The 17,066-nt window shown below is 47.0% G+C and overlaps 2 protein-coding genes across 11 annotated transcripts in view; one reads left to right on the top strand and one right to left on the bottom strand.

The window, feature by feature from the left end:
• The window catches only part of LOC135401169 (S1 RNA-binding domain-containing protein 1-like), a 209,641-nt gene extending 194,935 nt beyond the window's left edge, over positions 1–14,706 (top strand). For 6 of the 7 annotated variants that reach the window (XR_010424737.1, XR_010424741.1, XR_010424739.1 and 3 more), the window contains 2 exons: positions 1,088–1,190; positions 13,983–14,706. The gene's annotated coding sequence lies outside the window, so the exon portion shown is untranslated. The remainder of the gene's footprint in view (positions 1–1,087; positions 1,191–13,982) is intronic. The other variant, XM_064633412.1, reaches the window with a different exon arrangement.
• LOC135401170 (ovochymase-2-like) lies at positions 1,277–16,328 on the bottom strand. Of its 4 annotated transcripts, XM_064633413.1 has the most exons (20): positions 16,190–16,328; positions 13,686–13,728; positions 12,928–13,049; positions 12,634–12,767; positions 12,337–12,562; positions 11,686–11,816; positions 11,475–11,599; positions 10,102–10,152; positions 9,953–10,038; positions 8,103–8,194; positions 7,706–7,953; positions 6,864–6,997; positions 6,364–6,580; positions 5,154–5,233; positions 4,529–4,620; positions 4,231–4,451; positions 4,013–4,152; positions 2,947–3,404; positions 2,789–2,830; positions 1,277–1,479 (listed from the first exon to the last, which is right to left on the bottom strand). In XM_064633413.1, exons 1-18 carry the CDS (start codon positions 16,235–16,237, stop codon positions 3,228–3,230), a joined length of 2,367 nt encoding a protein of 788 aa, XP_064489483.1. In that variant the 5' UTR covers positions 16,238–16,328; the 3' UTR covers positions 1,277–1,479; positions 2,789–2,830; positions 2,947–3,227. The 4 variants fall into 4 exon arrangements, with proteins under 4 accessions (XP_064489483.1, XP_064489484.1, XP_064489486.1 ...); XM_064633414.1 differs by lacking the exons at positions 1,277–1,479; positions 2,789–2,830 and having other exon boundaries at positions 3,288–3,404; positions 4,235–4,451; positions 16,190–16,326; XM_064633416.1 differs by lacking the exons at positions 1,277–1,479; positions 2,789–2,830; positions 2,947–3,404; positions 4,013–4,152 and having other exon boundaries at positions 4,339–4,632; positions 16,190–16,324.
• Between the last annotated feature and the right edge of the window lie 738 nt (positions 16,329–17,066).

The following is a 17,066-nucleotide window of genomic DNA, read 5'->3' as shown; positions in this document are numbered from 1 at the left end:
TTGTTGCACAACGAGAAAATATATAGACGACAGCTTTGTCAAGTTTTAAGCATCCATGTGTCAGTTCAAGTCTTCCCAACGGCAAAATAAGCTCTGAGAACTCATGACCATGTCCATTTCGCGCTATTACTTCACCGGGTTGTCGTCACATTCACCATCGTCGCTCTCACAATCGGAGCTTGCTATAACGTGCAAGTATCGCTCAGAAGAACATTGGGAAGAGACAGAAAATTCGTTTCTTTTTATATGGACAAGTGCGCTGTCTTGTCAACCGCGCCAAAACTGCAATGTTCTTATTGGCATTAGGAACAACTGTCCTGGACTAAGCCGAATGACCAGAATATTCCGGTCTGTCCGGTCCGACACAACAACAGGAGACAGCAGTCTGATTCGTGATATCGGACTTATCGAATATCCGAATGTTGTACCGAATATCGTAACACGCGAGCTCCACTGTAACACAGCGTCCGTGGTGGAGGCTATGATATGCCTTTCGCATGGTATTACAAAGCCATGACGTTCATCAGCAAACGCATTTGTGAACCCAGGGCTGCTCTCGAAATTCGTCATGCGCATGCATTCTTATTATGACTGTTTTCTATGGAAATGCGTGAAGTGCAAATTGCAAGCACCAGGACCACATGACTTTATACTATAACTAAGTCCAGATCACGGAAATCGCAGGCAGTGCTGGTGTAGAAGGGCAGAGGGACACCATCTCCTCTATAAATGTAGAAGAGTTTGTGTCACCCTACTTGAGTCCCGATCGACGTTGATGGAATGTCCCAGAGAGCCGGACGTGCTGGGGTGTTCCGCAACCTGTGTCCTCACTCCAAGACCGCCACGACAGAACTGACCAGCTGGTCCCTTGGCGCACGGCTGTAGTGGCGCGTCGTCGTTATTGGTCAGCACTGGTCTTCTACACTGCTTAGCAAAGAGGCCCAGTACTAATACTAATACTACTAATAATACTAATTCTGTCAGGCATCACAATTTTTGTCCTCTCTCCCTACTCCCAATATTTCTTGTTTGTCTTCATCCGGGTGCCTAGTGATATTCAGCTTACAGAATAATTAACCTCTTTCAGGTTCATCTGCATCAGATTCCTTTATGACGCGCACCCGCAGAAATACGGATCTCAAGCATGTGGAATTGCAACGTCAAGATGTCTGTGATAATTGCAAAATAACGTAAGGACGCACTTAACTCCTCGTTATTGTCGCTTTAACATCGACATGCGGAATGTCTTCCAGCAATGGCCATGCTTTGTACCGACTGTCTTGGTTAAAACTATTTTAATTCGCATTTGTTTAGAGCAGAAATTATAACTGGAAGCGTCAGAATTGTTTTGACAGTAATGTGATCGACCCCTAGTTCAGTCTTTCACGTACGTTATAGCGTCAATGACAAGGTTGGCAGCCACTTCGGTGTACAAAGGCTTCTTCCGCAGGCGCCTGAACACTTGGGCTTTCCTAAAACCTGAAAGTAATGTAAGTGAGGTCTGTGAGCCCAGTTTATGTGTAAAGGCGTAAGGAAGTGACATTTAGCATTACCAGAAACCCTGCATGGCCCATCAGGCAGGAGAAGGCAACCATGCTTTGTATTTTCGTTATACAGTGTCTTGTCACATTGGCAGAAAACGAAAACTTGAAATATGAGCCATGAGCGGTACGGCGTGGCTTTGGAGCGCCGGCCCGATCTCTTAGCGTGACGTAATCAGGTTCCTGTTACGTAGCATCACCAAGCAGCCGGGAGATCTCATTTGACACTGAAAATTCGTCTGCTGCCTACGCGGCGCGGCGCTACTTGCGGGCTCTCCACGTTACGGAGTGACGTCAGCATTCCTCATTCACTTTCTGTCTCTCTGAAGGAGGGGAGGGGTTCTAGAGAGTGTGTACATCAAAGACCTTTCTCGCGCGCTACAGTTACTTATTGCGCAACACTCTGCAACAAAAAAAAAAGGGGGGGGGGGGCTTAATTGTCTCACTAGAAAGAAAAGCATACTGCAGAAGGAATTTCCTTTTGGTATTGAGAGCGTACCGCGAAGTACACCTATGTAGTTCGCGCGGTCGGGGCAATACAATTCAGCTAAATTGTTGCCTCTGAATGGGGGCATTTCCACAGAGTTTCAGCCTTCGCGACTTCCAGAACTGTTGAGCGAGAGTGTTGCCTCTGATAAAGAAACACTCTTTCTGCAAATATTGATCGGATGTCTACCAACATGTAAAACCGGGAATTGTCAGGGAAGTTGCCAAAAAGTAGTTGAACTCGGGGAAAATCGTTGACAAGTGCCAATGACGATACGCAGCGACCTGTGTGTGCTGGTGAGTGCGGTTGAGCGACCACGTCGCGGCAACGTTGCCGCTGGTTACAGTTCGTTAATACGACAAGCTCAAAGATAGAAAAGTATTGGGAGCCTCACTAATATTATCCTTGAACGAAAGAAAAAAGAGAGAAAGAGACGAGTGTCATTAGTGAAGCACAGTACGAGGACTCCTTGTTGGAGAAAAGAAAGTTGTTCTCTTGCTGTAATGAGAAACGTGTATTTGTACTCTGTTGAAGGTGAATAAATTGTCTTGTTTTATTAGTGACATCTACGAAGACGTACGCGCAAGTACCAAGTTCCCTCTGGTTTGGTCATGGAATACGCTTGAAATAGACAGTGAAAACCCGTAATTTGAAGGCTACCGTTTGGTAGACACCCTGACTGAGTTGCACAGGCGTCGTTTATCGAATCCTTCAAAGAGTTGCTTACCTCTTGCGAACTAGTGGCACATGTATAACTTACCATCTCCTTCCATGTCTTTCAAACTGAACCGAGATCTTCGCTCTGCGCGTCGAATACAGTTTTTATTTACTTTTTATACGATGCAGAGCGAAATAATGCTTCCATTTTCTCTGTTCTGACTGAAAGCCACGCAAAACTATAGCGTTCAAACTGATTACCTCTTCCAAGGGGGTAGTTTTCTGGAACCTTCTGTATCGCGACTGCGATTGTGGAGAACAGCAAGAGAGTCAGGAACAGGACATACGTCTTTAGCGCCATGACATTGGAATGCCCTTTGCAATTTCTTCTTCACTGGTCTTCATCTCTTGAAGCTGTCCACGTGAATAGCACATTACAATCGCGCAGGCAGCTTGCAGTGATAGAAAGTTAACGGATCGAAATATATTACAAAAACATTTATTCCTTGTGCGTCTGGTGCGTCCATGGCATTGGAATCGCCTCATTCATGTTCACGTTCAGTTACGCTGTATATCCAGTCTCTGTGATGAAAGACACTCGTGTAGATGCTCGGTACGTTTTGGACGGCACAACCATAACGGGAGCCGGATGAGGCAACGGCTACCAGAATTCGCCGACCGTCAGGAGCCGTGGTCATTGCAGGTGCACCACCGTCTCCCTAAAACGTCAGTTGTATACCAGTCAGTTATATAGCCGATTGGACTCTGACCTCCATGCTACGTGGACTGCGCATGCCGCGCTCTCTACATACGAGAAAGGACACTGAAATCTATTTCCAATTGGTCGGCAGCAGAGCGACGTCACACACATCCTGGAGTGCGTAACGCCAACACCATCTCGAAACAAAGTCTGATAGCTTAAACGACGTGACGTAACACTTAAGAGTCCGCCAATTACGGTCGTGCTTTCGGCGGCCGTAGGTATGGAGACCAGCCGCAATTGGCCGCATGGCAAGCCACTGGTAGCCACATAATGCCTTTGTTTGAAATCGTCTGCGGCGATTGGCTGTCAGCCTGACTTGATATGTCTACGTGGGAAGGAGTGAGAGGAGGAAAGGAGGAGACAGTGTGATGTCGCGTCTTCATTAATATGGCTGCTACTGGCTGCTACACCTCCATAGTTACGGCTGCTGAAAGCATACACGATCGTGATTGGCGCGCCCTTAGTTACTACGTCACGTCGTTTAACCAATCAGCTTTTCCTTATCTAGTGTCGTTGGCAATGTGCAGTCCACGCAGTTAAAGGTGGGATAGGATGTGCGCTTACGTCGCATATATCCTCGCCGTCTCCCAAGCCACACAGCATGCCTTCGGTAACCTTTCCTTCATAATAGTGGTTGCAGTAATCTTGGCTAACTACTTCTGCTTTCATCTCTTGCAATAGGCTAGTCTCTGGGGAATTTGTACCTAGAGTAAAGCACACGTATTTCAGCGGTCACTGTGGTATAATGTCTGTATGAAACCGTGCCGTTTAGTATGTTTTACTTGCGTTTCTTCGTCCTACTACCGTGACGTTGTCTCCAGTTTGGTGTTGTTCACTTTCGTTCACGATGCATATCGGAACGAAGTCTTCCGTTCGATGTGACAGGTAAAGTAGTGCTAGGTCGTGGTGGGGAAATGAGTACAGCTCGTGGAGGTATGCCCGCTGCACTGGAATGCGCTGTCCCAGGAGCTCCACGGCAAGAGGGTTCCTCTCGTGCGTCAAGCTGCAGAAGCGTTGGATAATTTCACTCTTCCTCCGTTCCATTCCATGAACTCTGGTCTTTCATTTATTTTGACTTACGCCGTTACCACCGCGCTGGCTGATGTTAGGACGAAGCCCCGGCCGATGTAGGACCCTGTGCCGATCGACTCGTCCTCGTACACAATGCTAGCCTAAGAAATTGACTGCAATGCAATTATTAGAGGAAATTCTAGCCGACTTTTGTTGCTTCAAGGACGAGGAAATGGGAGAAGAAAAAAAAAGAACACAAGATGAATTCCTCTGCACACAGTATACGACACCCCCTCAACAACGAATATCCTCTGGACGTACGAATAATGTCGTAGCGAATTCGTATGTCCGATGGATGTCATTCAGATATATATCGGGCGTGAGAATCCGTTAGGACGTTATTCGTACGTCCAGAGGACATTCAGTGTGTTGGGGCCGTCTGTTTGCTGACCTGGCCCATGGGAGTCAGTATTTAAGATGCGGTGCCTTGTTACTAGCTGGCACTAGCTCTTACTACTACATGCTTACTTCTACTAAATTTGACTGCGCCTTCGGCATTGTGTATATCGTTTTAGCAATGGCCCACAGTTCAATTTGTCTACAGCGCAGAAAAAAATAACCATAGCGGTCACATTGTGTCAAGGGTGCTTATTCACAGTTCATTCGCGGGTGCATCAAGTATTGGGGTACATACCAGCCAGGGATACTTTGTGTTTGGAACAGTGCTTCCTCCAACGATCCTTTTGCTGCGTCGCACAGTTGGAATGCCGCAACCTGAGCAGGACTAACTTTGTTCATCATACAAGGTCCAAGAACGCGTTCATTGTTGCCAATAGTATGTTGATTAGATTCCTCGTCCGAAAACGCCTTCACCGCGGATACCTTGAATAGCTGTCGTGAACCGAGAAATTGGCAAGTACAAAAATGTCATGTAAGTGTTCTACACTTTATGTGGCGGAAAAAGGCGAAATTATTTTACGCACCGTTATTCATGCCTAAACTGACCTACATTTACAAGAAGAAAAGAAAAAAAGCCTACATTCCTCGCGAATTATATAGCATATATATGAATGACACATAATAAGCCACAGTACGTAATAACGACGTTTATTAAAACTTTTTGGCACCGGCAATACAATGCAACGTTGCATTTGCACTCCATTTGACTAGTTTGTCTCTCGTAATACCTCTTCGTGTTTGACTTAGAAGCGTTGGCTAGACAAAGAGGAACTAAACCTTATCTGATACGATCATTGTTTTTACGAATATACGTCACAAGCATACATCAACAAAAGCATAAGCAAGGATGTGGCAAAGCTAGCCAAGCAAGATCCATTATAGCCGCCCATGAAACAAGACTTGACTCATGTGCTCTCGTCATATCGACAAGAGGCTTTGTACACGAACAGAAAGAAATGGCTGATTAGAAGGAAAGGAAGCAGCTTTACAGTGCAGGTAGCAGAAGCAGCATGCTGAGCAGTGAGCGCAGGAGCAGCAGCGTGTTCAGTGTTCAGCTCTGATTCAAGCGTGGTGTAGTTGCTGGTGACCTCAGGAGAGACTTCCACTCCAGTCACGGGAAAGGACTCTTAACAAACAGTAAAGAGAGCGTATTTACAAGTGGCATTGATTGAGTGGCGGACGTAGTGGATTTCTGTTATTTAAGCAAATGTGGCGTCCGCTGCACAAGTCTCGTTCGAAGTTTGTCCTACTGCATACTAAGGCCTACAGTCGTTATCAGGATACATGGTAGATTCTGAAGGCTTACATCTCTTATTTCGGGACTAGTGCACATTAAAAGAAACCTACCAAATGTGCCCATGAATACGCCTTCGCAAGGTGCAGTAGACAATCACAGTTCTGTGCAATTGCTGTGGTAACGTGCTGGTGATGGTGCTGAAACTAACCTCTCTCCATGAATGTCATCGGTTGTTTGTCGTCGCCATCAATCGAGCACCATGGTTCTTGCGTGATATTGCTGATGAAACCGCGATACTTAGACACCCGCGAGTAGATTCCGGGAAATCCATCTCTGCCACAGCCGATGCCCGTGGACACGACGCCCACTTGTACGTATTTGCCGTCCACGTGCCAGGGAGACATAAGCGGTCCTCCACTGTCACCCTGAATCGCAACATGAAGATACAGAGTTACCTTTACCGTGTCGTCTTGCACTATATGTTTGGATATGTCAACGTGATAAATATTATGTAGGTAGCATTTTCTTTGTGAGGAGAAAAACTGAGACAGGAGGAACGGACAAGACTCGTTAACTTTGACACTTGTCCCTTCGTGGTTTCTCCGGTTTTCTCCTCATTACCCAGGAGCATGCTGCCTACAAATCCATTACTCGAGCTCGCTTGCCTCCAAGACTCCTTTGTTTGATGATAAGTAACGTCGTTCTCACCTGGCACGCGTCTTCCATGTTACCTCCGGCACATATATTGGAATCGAGTATGACGGGCCCGTACTTTTTTACGCATTCGGCATTGGAGACAAACGGTACGTTGGCTTCCTTGGGTGTTGCTCTGTCTTTTCCTCCTGGAACAAGAAAAAAATGAAGGTACTTGCAATACCATAGGGTTGTCGCCTTGTCGGCATCTCCTTGTCGCCATAGCTTTTTCAAGTACATACAGGCTTTGTGTCTGCCTGACGTGTGTCTACTTGAATCTATTTCATTAAAACGTGTCTTTCTGCGTCCGTATGCGACGCTCGCCGTCCTGCCTTCATTCCACAGGTCTAGAAGCGTTCAGCGACAAACGAAACAAGTAAAACTAAATGACCCACGGAAAGTAAGAATATTGAAAGTAGCAAACGAGCCATTTGTCCTGAAGAAGGCTTAGGACCTACCGCAGCGTCGATATGAGCTTTTCAAAGTTTCAGCAACTTGTGCTACTTCCCGCTTCGTGCTGGAGCGGCTCATTTATGCAAGCTGCAGGACGATCTAGTCCATAACTCTTGAAGGCAACGTTTAGTACAACCAGAGGCTGAACTGGATGAAGCATCCTTCAGTGTCCTACGGTGGTGCTGGTGCTGAAAGAGCTCACCATTGTCGACGTCACTGGGGTGGGCAACGTCACGACTAACGCTGTGGGAGGAATGTGCATCCTGGGCAGTCTTCTAGGGAACTGTGCCGACATATGTCTGACAGCGTCTAAGGAAAACCCCATACAGCACAGCCGGCACCGGGATTCGATCCCGGGTATCTCCCAGTCTCCTACAACCCAGTATCCTACAGCAGACGCTTACCTTCCGCTTCTCTGCCCCAACCAGCGATGACCCCATTCTTCCCGATTTTGTCGTCGTCTTCCGCGATGGGCAGGCAAACGGGACGGACGAAGGAGTCTGGGGTGACGCGCTGTCGAAGTGAGATGACAGCGATGTCGTTGACGTAGTTTAGCCTCTTATAGCCAGGATGTATGATGCACTGGGCGATGTGCCGTGATGGTTGGTCGTCCAAGTGGTGTACACCTAGTCTAACGTACAGTTCCCTTTGCCTGTAAGGTACATGTGATGAGAGACCTGGATGCTTCGTAAAAATATTTGATGTAATCATTTCACTGCTTCGTTTGGCATTTGAGTTTGCTATGTACGCAATAGAAGTAAGTGTAATCTATGTTCCGAGTACTAGGCCACGTATACGTACTTGTGACAGCAATGAGCTGCCGTCAGAACATGTCTCTGACTGATGAGGCTCCCTGTGCAGATGAACTCGTCGTATTGGTTCATGATCGCTACCTGAACAGAGCAGTCCGATATCAAATGAGCTTCTTGACATAGTATTGCGCATAAGGTTTCCCTAGGAGAGCGTACTACCAACGCCATCTAGATAAACAAAGCCTGGTCGCTTGAACGACGTGACGCAGTCATTAAAGGTCCGCCAGTCACCACGTGCGTTCTGCGACCGTAGCAATGGAGACAAGCCGCGTGGGAAGCCAGTGGTAGCCATAGCAGGCTTGTGTTTGAAACCGTCTGCCCGATTGGCTGGAGCAGACGACACCTCGACTTCATTATCCAACAGGCGAAGGAGTGAGAGAAGACATTCAGCAGGTCTTCTATATCTAGGTGGTGTTTATACCACCCAGTATCTGATGGGCACCCGTTACGGATAGGACCCGTTGCGGCCGGACATTCGTGACAGGGAGCGCACATGCTCTCCGTGTCAATCATCCACGATATGAAAGCAGACTGTTCTGCCTCTGGACACATTTCGATACGAATCTTTAACTACATCCCCTCTTACCTTCCCCCTACGGCTACAAGTGTACCCAAACAGCCACGGAGCGGTTGTCGCGATGCATCGGGGCGGTTCCTGCCTTAGACATTTGCCCGGGCTTTCACCCAGGATGGATTTCCTGTTTTGATGTCCAGCTCAAGAATAAGACTGATCGCGAACGAGAATATCGGCTCTTCCTGCATCTGGCCCAGCTGTCTGTTTCAACGTTTCAACGCACTTGAAGACGGCGGCAAACCACCATGAGCTTTCCCAAATGCAGATGCTTGGGTCCACCACTTCCATTGAATCCTTCTTGGTTTGCGTGGTGTTATTCGCTACGGCCTTATTTGCTAGTTAAGCGACCCTTGTATGGCACCACAGTGTTATCTTCCCGTCGATTTTTTAATGCCATGCAGAAATGATCTGACAGCCACAGCTGGCAGGCACTTCTGCACGTTTGGTGTGTTCAGCAGGCAGGAAACGTTCATCCCTGGTGGTCTCCGCCGCACTCAAGGTACTCCACGTCAAGTGCTTTCTACGAAGTGACGTCCTGTATTTTAAATACTTTTTTTTCCTACTCAATATTGCTATTACTCTTTGTTCGTCTGTTTGTTTCTGTATCATGTTCAGTTTCACAAGTTCTTCCTGCTGCCTTTCCCATTCCGCATGACCCTTTTTGAGCACCTTGGGGCCTTTCGCCTGAGGACACCTACGGTGGCGCACTTTATGTTACTAGAGCTTACCACACCAGTACTAACTGTTCCTCGTTTCGTCCTTCAGATAGCATGGTCGGTCATCTCTGTCCCACTCACACTCTCACAGTCAGGTTAGTTCTTGGACACATTGAGGTACAACGTCGCCCTACTATCCAGTGAACCCATGGAACGCTTCCGTTTTGTTACCCTAAATACCATTTGAAGCATCGGCTACTCTCTCGTATTCACTTTGGTTTCCAAGTATTCGTACTGAACCTTAATCACGTTCTGCTTTCAGGTTGTGTCTAGCATGAAACACATAGGTTCACGTCCGCGTCCGTGTAACCTTGTGTGGACCCTCATCGTGCACTTGGAGCAGCAAACTCGGAAAACAAAGTGATGCGAAATTTATTATAGTATAGCTACTTAACTGAAACGTTTAATGAATTTTCCTACAACTGAAATGTTGATCGTGCGTTTATGATCATTTGTTCTGTGCATATATCTGCTTATTGTGCGGCTATCAAACCAATAATCCCGTCACATTTCACTATTTATAGTTTGTATTGGCAATTGTATACGCACCAGCCACGGGTATTTGTGCTCATTGTACTCTCCCCCTCCGACAATTCTTGCAGTCACGATGTTCGCTTGCCCACATTTTGATTCACCTAAATCAAGAGATCGATTAACTATTTCGTTGCGCATTGCGAACGGAACCAAGCTCAACTTACTGCAAGTTGGTGGAGCCGTGTAGTGCGTCATAGGCGTGGGAGTAACTCGAACTACAACGAGAAACGTGTTATATCAAACCTACACCGTAACGTCATTTACATATTATATTCAGGCGAGCGTGAACCAACGTCAACACTGTGTGTGTTCTTGGAATAAACAATAAGTACAAGTATATATGTGCTTATTTATCATAAAGCAAGTCGTTATCCAATCTGATGACGGCTATTTCGCTCTGATTGGTGAAAGATTGGCAGCGAAGTGCGGGAAGGTGACTTCTGAGGTGACTGAGGAAGGCGGGAAGGTGCGGGAACGACTTAGGGGGTGAGGCCATTGAAGAAGGTGCGGTTAACTGATCTGAATTGAGGGCTCGCTGCATCAAGGGGAAGGGGAAACTGACGTGGTGAGAAACGTGCAATCTTTCTTGCTCTGGGATTTTCCCCGCAGAACTACCCACCACCCAAGAGCATGGGAGTTAATTTCCTTCAGCAGCATTCCTTGGAACGCTCCCTGTACTACCGCAACAGTCAGGACATTCGGCGAGGTTACCCCCATTGCGTGATGTGCTGGCCAAACAGTGTGGCAGCGGGACACGAACGTTACACATTGTGTTAGCAACAAGTGGTGAGGCCGTAGTGCAAAGTCGGAAAGTACTGCTTGCGACACACTTGTCTGACATCTTCATTCAGAACTACAGCAGACTGTATTCGCTTGACCGCCCCTGTAGGAGCTGTACCACTACTGTGTTTGAGGATGAGCAGTATGCCATACGAGTCTACCAGTCGGAAGAAGCAACCTTGCAGCACCTGGAGATTTCACACAGGATAAACCGCGAGCTGTTGATTTCAGACAAGTACGTCGCAAGCAGCACATAAACGGGAAAAATATAAGTCCGAGCCCGATCGTCGCACGTACAGTGTCAAGCATGCGAATATCCCGGCTGCAGACTGTCGGTCGGACAGTCGGCGTCGCCCCGACTGAGTCTGTCGAACACAACGCAGGTGTTGACGAAGCAATCGCTTTCATCCACGTACTGCTTGCGACATACTTGTCTGGAATCGACAGCTTGCGTTTAATCCTGTCTGAAATCTACAGGTATTGCAAGATTGTTTCTTCCGACGAATAGACACGTAAACGGCCCGCTACGCAGTACGTCTTTATTAGTCGAAAGGAACAATCGTGCAACGGAGATTCCAGACCGGATAAACCGCGCCAGCTGTCGATGTCAGACAAGGGTGTCGCATGCGGAACATGATTACCGTACGTCTCCCCCATTTCATCGCATCGAAGAATCTGTACCGTTGGAAATGCTTTTATTCTAGATCAAACATGTCCCGTATTCTACCGTAAAGACTAGAAACTCGCCGCAACGCACCGGGTTCCACGATGTCGTACCGGATTTGAAATCCACGTCCCTCTTCGCAGCAATCGCTGAAGAATTTTATTTCAATAGCGTTGCCCTTTGATGTGATCCGTGTCGGCCTGGTCTGTCCACACATCCTGGTCGTCGGGAACGGAACGCAATAATTACATGCCTTTTGCTGAGTTGGTTTGACAAGCAGCGTTGCGTAACTCGTGTCATATACCTGTGAATGTCCGTGCTGAAGTTCCCAGTGCGACTAACGGCGAGGTAGTCCATGAGGCAGGTCTCGTGGTCCTCACTCCGTATGTCGAACCACCCGTCGAATCTGAGCCGCACGACTTTTCCTCGAGGTGCCTTGCATAGAAAAGGGCAAACAACGCTGTGCTGACTAGAGGCAACGTAATGTTTCTGTTTGTACCACGACCGACTAGATTATAACGACCATGTCATAATCGGCAAACCCTATATGAGGAACGCCGTCCGCACAATCTGCTAGGGGCGCTACTCATAGGCCCGCGAGATCTACCATAGCAGACGACAGCAACAGCTCCTATGAAAACGCGTAGAACGATGATGACAATCAACTTTACAAAGAAGTGTCTCCCGTGGGACATCCACCGTCTGTACAAAAATACTAAGGTCAGCTAAAGTACTGCAGTATAGTACTACAGTATAGTACTGAGTATTGCAGCAATCGAGTAAGCAGAAACCGGGCCGGTTAGTAGCGCCACCGTTCAGCTTGCAAATGCGGCACTGGGAAGGGGTGCCTATGACATGGTCGTTATAATCTAGTAGGTCGTGGTTTGTACACGACAACTGCTGCTGCCTATAGCATGTGGAAGCTAGTTTAACGAGTCATAGTAGGTTGCAGTACCTCTATCCTCCAGAGGCAAAGTCTGTGCGCCCCATAGCTGTACGGATAATCAGGCGACTTGATGAGGCCCGACTGTTTTCGTTTAAAAGTTTGACTGCAGGGAGACTCGTAGAGCTTCACTCTAATTCGGAATCCCCGGTCCTGGGTCTCGCCGTCTGTGTACATGCGCATGCGCACTGTGCCGTCGTCCGTCAAGAGCGTCCTTCCCGCTTGCGGACCACAGTACCTAAAGGAGAGCCAAGTGGAGATAACGCCGGATAGGAAAGAACTATAGATAGTAAAAGACTTCGCACTTACGCCATGAGTTGTCCGAATCTATCGACGATGTCCAAGCCATCCTTGTAGCAGAAGTGACTCTTCTCCATGAGGAACATCTCGAAGCTTACAAGGATTCGAACTGTGGCTTGTCTGACAGGATCGGGCATTACTGCCTTTACGCGTCGTTAAGAAATTAAGGTCATATACGTGCAACTTGTGAATGTATGAATGCCTAGGCAACACACACGTTTTGCTTATCTCGTAGTCTATGAATAAGATATACATTGAACACTATTCATATCAGCAATACAGAATGACCGCGCGAGTATTTACCTCGACGTGGTACTGCTTTTGCGTGTTGGCTGGGTAGAGTGCATCGGGGTAGTTCGGACTTTCGATGTATGCCACAGGGGATTCAGGAGTGAGGTAAACCCGTTGCAATGGGAGGACATTACCTTTAAGAATGAGAGAAAAAAAAAAAGAATGACAATGGCTAGTATGGCTACATATGCTGCGACCGTTCGTAGAAAAGCATCAATATGGTATCAATCACATCGGTCTATCGGTCTATATATCTTAAAAATAAACTGTTATGAAAATCGAAGTTAGTTAAGCTAGCCAGCTCTGAGTCGAATCGTTAAATGAAGTTGAATTGTTAAATGAGCGCCCGTCAAGCCATGACTTGCTTGGCTCCTGCAATAGATTATTGTGGAAAATAAAGCCGTTAATTCATTCAGATTCAACCGTCGCCATGGTCAGTGCGAACCTGTAGGCCTCTCTTACCCATTCGCACATCTCTCTCTCTCTCTCTCTCTCTCTCTCTTTCTTTCTTTCTTTCAGTTCTTGCCAAGAACTTAAAAAAAAAAAAGAAAGAAAGCTACGCCAATCGACTGTGTCCAAATGTTTGCCGGACGTGATTTGCAGGTATCGTTGGGCAATAGAACGGCGTGTACTGAGTGTTTACCGCTGCTGCAATGTGGAAGACCAAAAAGTAGCCTGCCGTAATTTTTAAGTTAATTAACTGCTGCGCAACTTTCACACGTATTTAGTTTATGGCACGACGAGTATACGACAGAGAAGATGTCACTTACTTTCGCCGAGGGCTTTCTGCAAACTGTGCCACATAAGTATCGCCTACAAAAAAGAAGTCATCTCAATAGAACAATGATGAAGAAATAGTGGATGAATGTATATACGGCTTCCGTTGAATTTTGTGTGCCACGTGACATTTTAATTCTTCACGTTGGCATCGCATAGTATATAGGAATATCAAAAGGGGTATACATTGGGGTCCCAATCATATTAGTATATATGACGAGATGCATTTCGTCGGTCTAAAAGAGTGGAACGTGCGAAAAAAAAAGTGAATATTTTTCTTTTCTTTTTAGGAAACCACACGACGTCATATTTCTGCAGCAACTTATCCTTCAGCTTTCAGCTTGAGCTGGTGTAACGGACCTGCTTGTGACGGACGCTTACGTGGGCGGCTTGAGCTACTACACTTAACGAATTGTGAAGTAGCTATTACAGCGATTATTAGGAGTTACTGTGAGTGACATACCACATCTCCTAGCGGCACCTGCTTTACCAACGCGCATTTTGCTTAAATACTGTAAAACCCTTTATTTTCGCGAGCCCATAATTTTCGCGAATTCCGGGTGCAGGTCGAGGCGTGTCAGTTTCAACAATGGGGACCTTTGGGAATCCGATTTTTGTCTTCCGGTCACAACTCGCGAAATTTAGGGGCCGCGGAAATAGTGGGTCTTACAGTATGTGAAATGTTTGCGTGCACTTTTCTTCCTTTTGTCCCACTTCACCTTTATCTAATGATTTCGAGGACACATTAAGTAAACTCTCTTGCGTTGAGAGATCTGCAGGATATTGTCGAGACTGTTTGAGTCTTGGTAGTATCGAACTTCTAGTGTATACCGGCACTTTGGTGCTATTCCACGATGGATGTCATGGATCTTCGTGTTCCACTCCAACCTTCCGCGAAAAGACATTCCAAAGGAGAGAAGAATGTATTCCTTGTACCGTTAAGAAATTAGCTGTCAACCAGTTTGTCAGTTCCGTCGGTTCTCGAAATAAATATATGGTCTGTGGTCATTATAATCCCAAGGCGTCTGGTATATGTCGAAAACGTGATTGTTGTTGTTGTACTTCCGGCACGTTTGCCATACAAGCGAAACAGTGGGGTACTATGTCACTGTCGCAGCCTCTTCCCAGCATTACATAATGACCCACTTTCATAGCCTCAGTCCGAAGCGTGATGCATCTGCGTCAGCAGCATTGGGACGTACCTCCAACACACAACGTGCACCACGGCCGCGTCAAAGACGTCAGTTCACGGTTGCTTCGTCTTCTGATATGCGCACACTATACTAACGAGGTAGATTCTTCTACTTATCGCGTTAAAGTCGTTGAGCCCTAATGAGAAATTCAATACTCTACGTGCACACCACGCAAAGGCACTCCCGTTTACGCATCGCATGCGTGCCTCGTGCGATATCTCCGAGCCAAAGCTGTCGACGAAAAAAAAAAAAAGCCTGTAGGATTCTTATGTAACGTTCTATAATGGATGACACGTAGAAGGGCAAACACAACACAAGCCCCACAATACCCAGTTGCATACTTCAGTTGAACGATGGCAGTGGGCTATCATTCAATTCAAAGGATTCTCAGCATCAAATCTGTAACATGTTTCTAAAATGTAACTGTGTCACTAGGGAAATGGATCACAGCTGTGAGACAAGTGTACAATAATGCAGATCGAGCGCAGCTGTCTTTTGCAGAACACGTGAGCTATTTGATGAGCACGTCGTGCGTCATGGGGTAGTCGCTACTGAGTTGAGTGTCTTGGAGCGTTCTTGTGATTTCACGGTGATTTCATATAGGAGAGAATTCCACTTAAACGTTCACCGGCAGCCCTCGGGTACGTCCCAACCGCATGTAGCTAGGAATCGTAAATTAAAGTCGTATTGAACCGCACGAAAGTTGAATGTCTAGCAGCAGAAGCGACTATGTGCCTGATTGTGTTTTAATGGCCGTGAAGAAGAAGAAGATGATGATGATGAAATGTGTTGGTACTAGTACTTGGTCGACGTGCGAATGCTTGACACCTGCGGCAGGCATCACGAACGCAGTGTTTGCTCCAAGCCACCAAAGTCCGATCCCACATAGTCGGTATTGAAGAAGACTTGCACCAGTTCGCTACCTCGGAATGCCCTTCTCTATTTTCAAGCTATTTGTGCATTCGTGCTCGTCGTCTATCATTCGCTCTTTTTTTTTTCCTTTTCTTTCTTTTTTTTTTTTTTAACATGCCACGATTCACGTATGTCATGCGGGTACACCAAGGCTTGAGACCTCCTGTTCCGCGACATCTGCTTAGAAGCTATGTTCCGTGAAAAACTCCGATGCATAAAAACTCCGCGCAGCGGCAAATAACCTTACTGCGTCTTTCTTGAAACTTTCTCCAACGCATAACGCCTGTGTTGTACACCAGAAATTACTAAATTTCTTCTCTCCGTCCAGCCTACACCAGAAATTCACACATTTGCGACCTACTTAACTCAATAAAAGTCATGCGTGCACTCACCAGGACCGTAGTTTGTACGAATTGCACCCTCACCCATCTCGTGTCCATCGGAGACTCGGACTGGAGCTGCGGACAGAAATTTCTTTGTAGTTACGAAGGCCAACCTGCAGCTGTGTTACGGAGCCGTGTCTCAGTTTTATATTTACCTAGGGTTGTGTACGTCATCATTTTGCTGATACTGCGTGATGCTCGGCAGCACTGCGCTATCGGGGTTGTGATGAATGGAAGCATTGTGGAGTGGACTGCTCTGACAGCGGAGTCGTTTCTCGTGCTTTGCTGGTAACAGAGAGGAAGATATTGCGCTGAAGAAGCAAAACCGTGAACGTCGAGCAAAAACAAGATGGTGTGACGCCGTGTCTAGAGCTAGACGCGGCTGTCTCAGGTAGTGGTCTCCTACGACCGCGAGTGAGTTCACAGTTCAGTTTTTCGACGTGTGCGGTGGTCACGTATGGTCGTCAGGGCAGTACATAGCGTTCGTGTCGTTCGCAGCCAAAAAGCGGGCAAATAAATAACAATTGCTGGGGGAAATTCTTATACGACCTTTCTTCTTCCATTACGTCTGTCGCGAATCCTACGACAATGATTCTTCGAGCCATTTTCGACAGCTTGCAGTTCACTTTCAGTAGTACCACCACCACCACCACACGGAAAGTGGCGCTGTGAGCCAACTTGTGGGCCGTCCCAATCCGCCCCTGGCCCTAGGATTGGCGGCCTACCATTTGTAGCCAGAGGAAGCTTCCGGGACGTATCCGACGTATCCACTATCCCATGGGATAGTGGGCGACCGCCTTGCTGAAATGAACCTCCTTTCTGAAAGCCTCGTGTACGAGGCTTTCAGAAGGTGCCATCATCATCGCAAGCTGAATTGAAGCGGTTG

This window comes from Ornithodoros turicata, chromosome 7, assembly GCF_037126465.1.
Source record: "Ornithodoros turicata isolate Travis chromosome 7, ASM3712646v1, whole genome shotgun sequence".
Classification (NCBI taxonomy): domain Eukaryota; kingdom Metazoa; phylum Arthropoda; class Arachnida; order Ixodida; family Argasidae; genus Ornithodoros; species Ornithodoros turicata.
The sequence above is the reverse complement of the archived record's forward strand: the minus strand, read 5'-3'. Positions and strand labels throughout refer to the sequence as shown.

Excerpts from the sequence above, each read along its gene's own strand:
- LOC135401170 (XM_064633413.1), bottom strand. The coding sequence starts at position 16,237 with ATGGACACGAGATGGGTGAGGGTGCAATTCGTACAAACTACGGTCCTG. Across the intron at positions 11,600-11,685 it reads TTCAGCACGGACATTCACAG|GATGTGTGGACAGACCAGGC; the intron begins GTATATGACACG and ends CCCGACGACCAG. Across the intron at positions 6,998-7,705 it reads TTGGGGCAGAGAAGCGGAAG|GAGGAAAAGACAGAGCAACA; the intron begins GTAAGCGTCTGC and ends TTCTTGTTCCAG.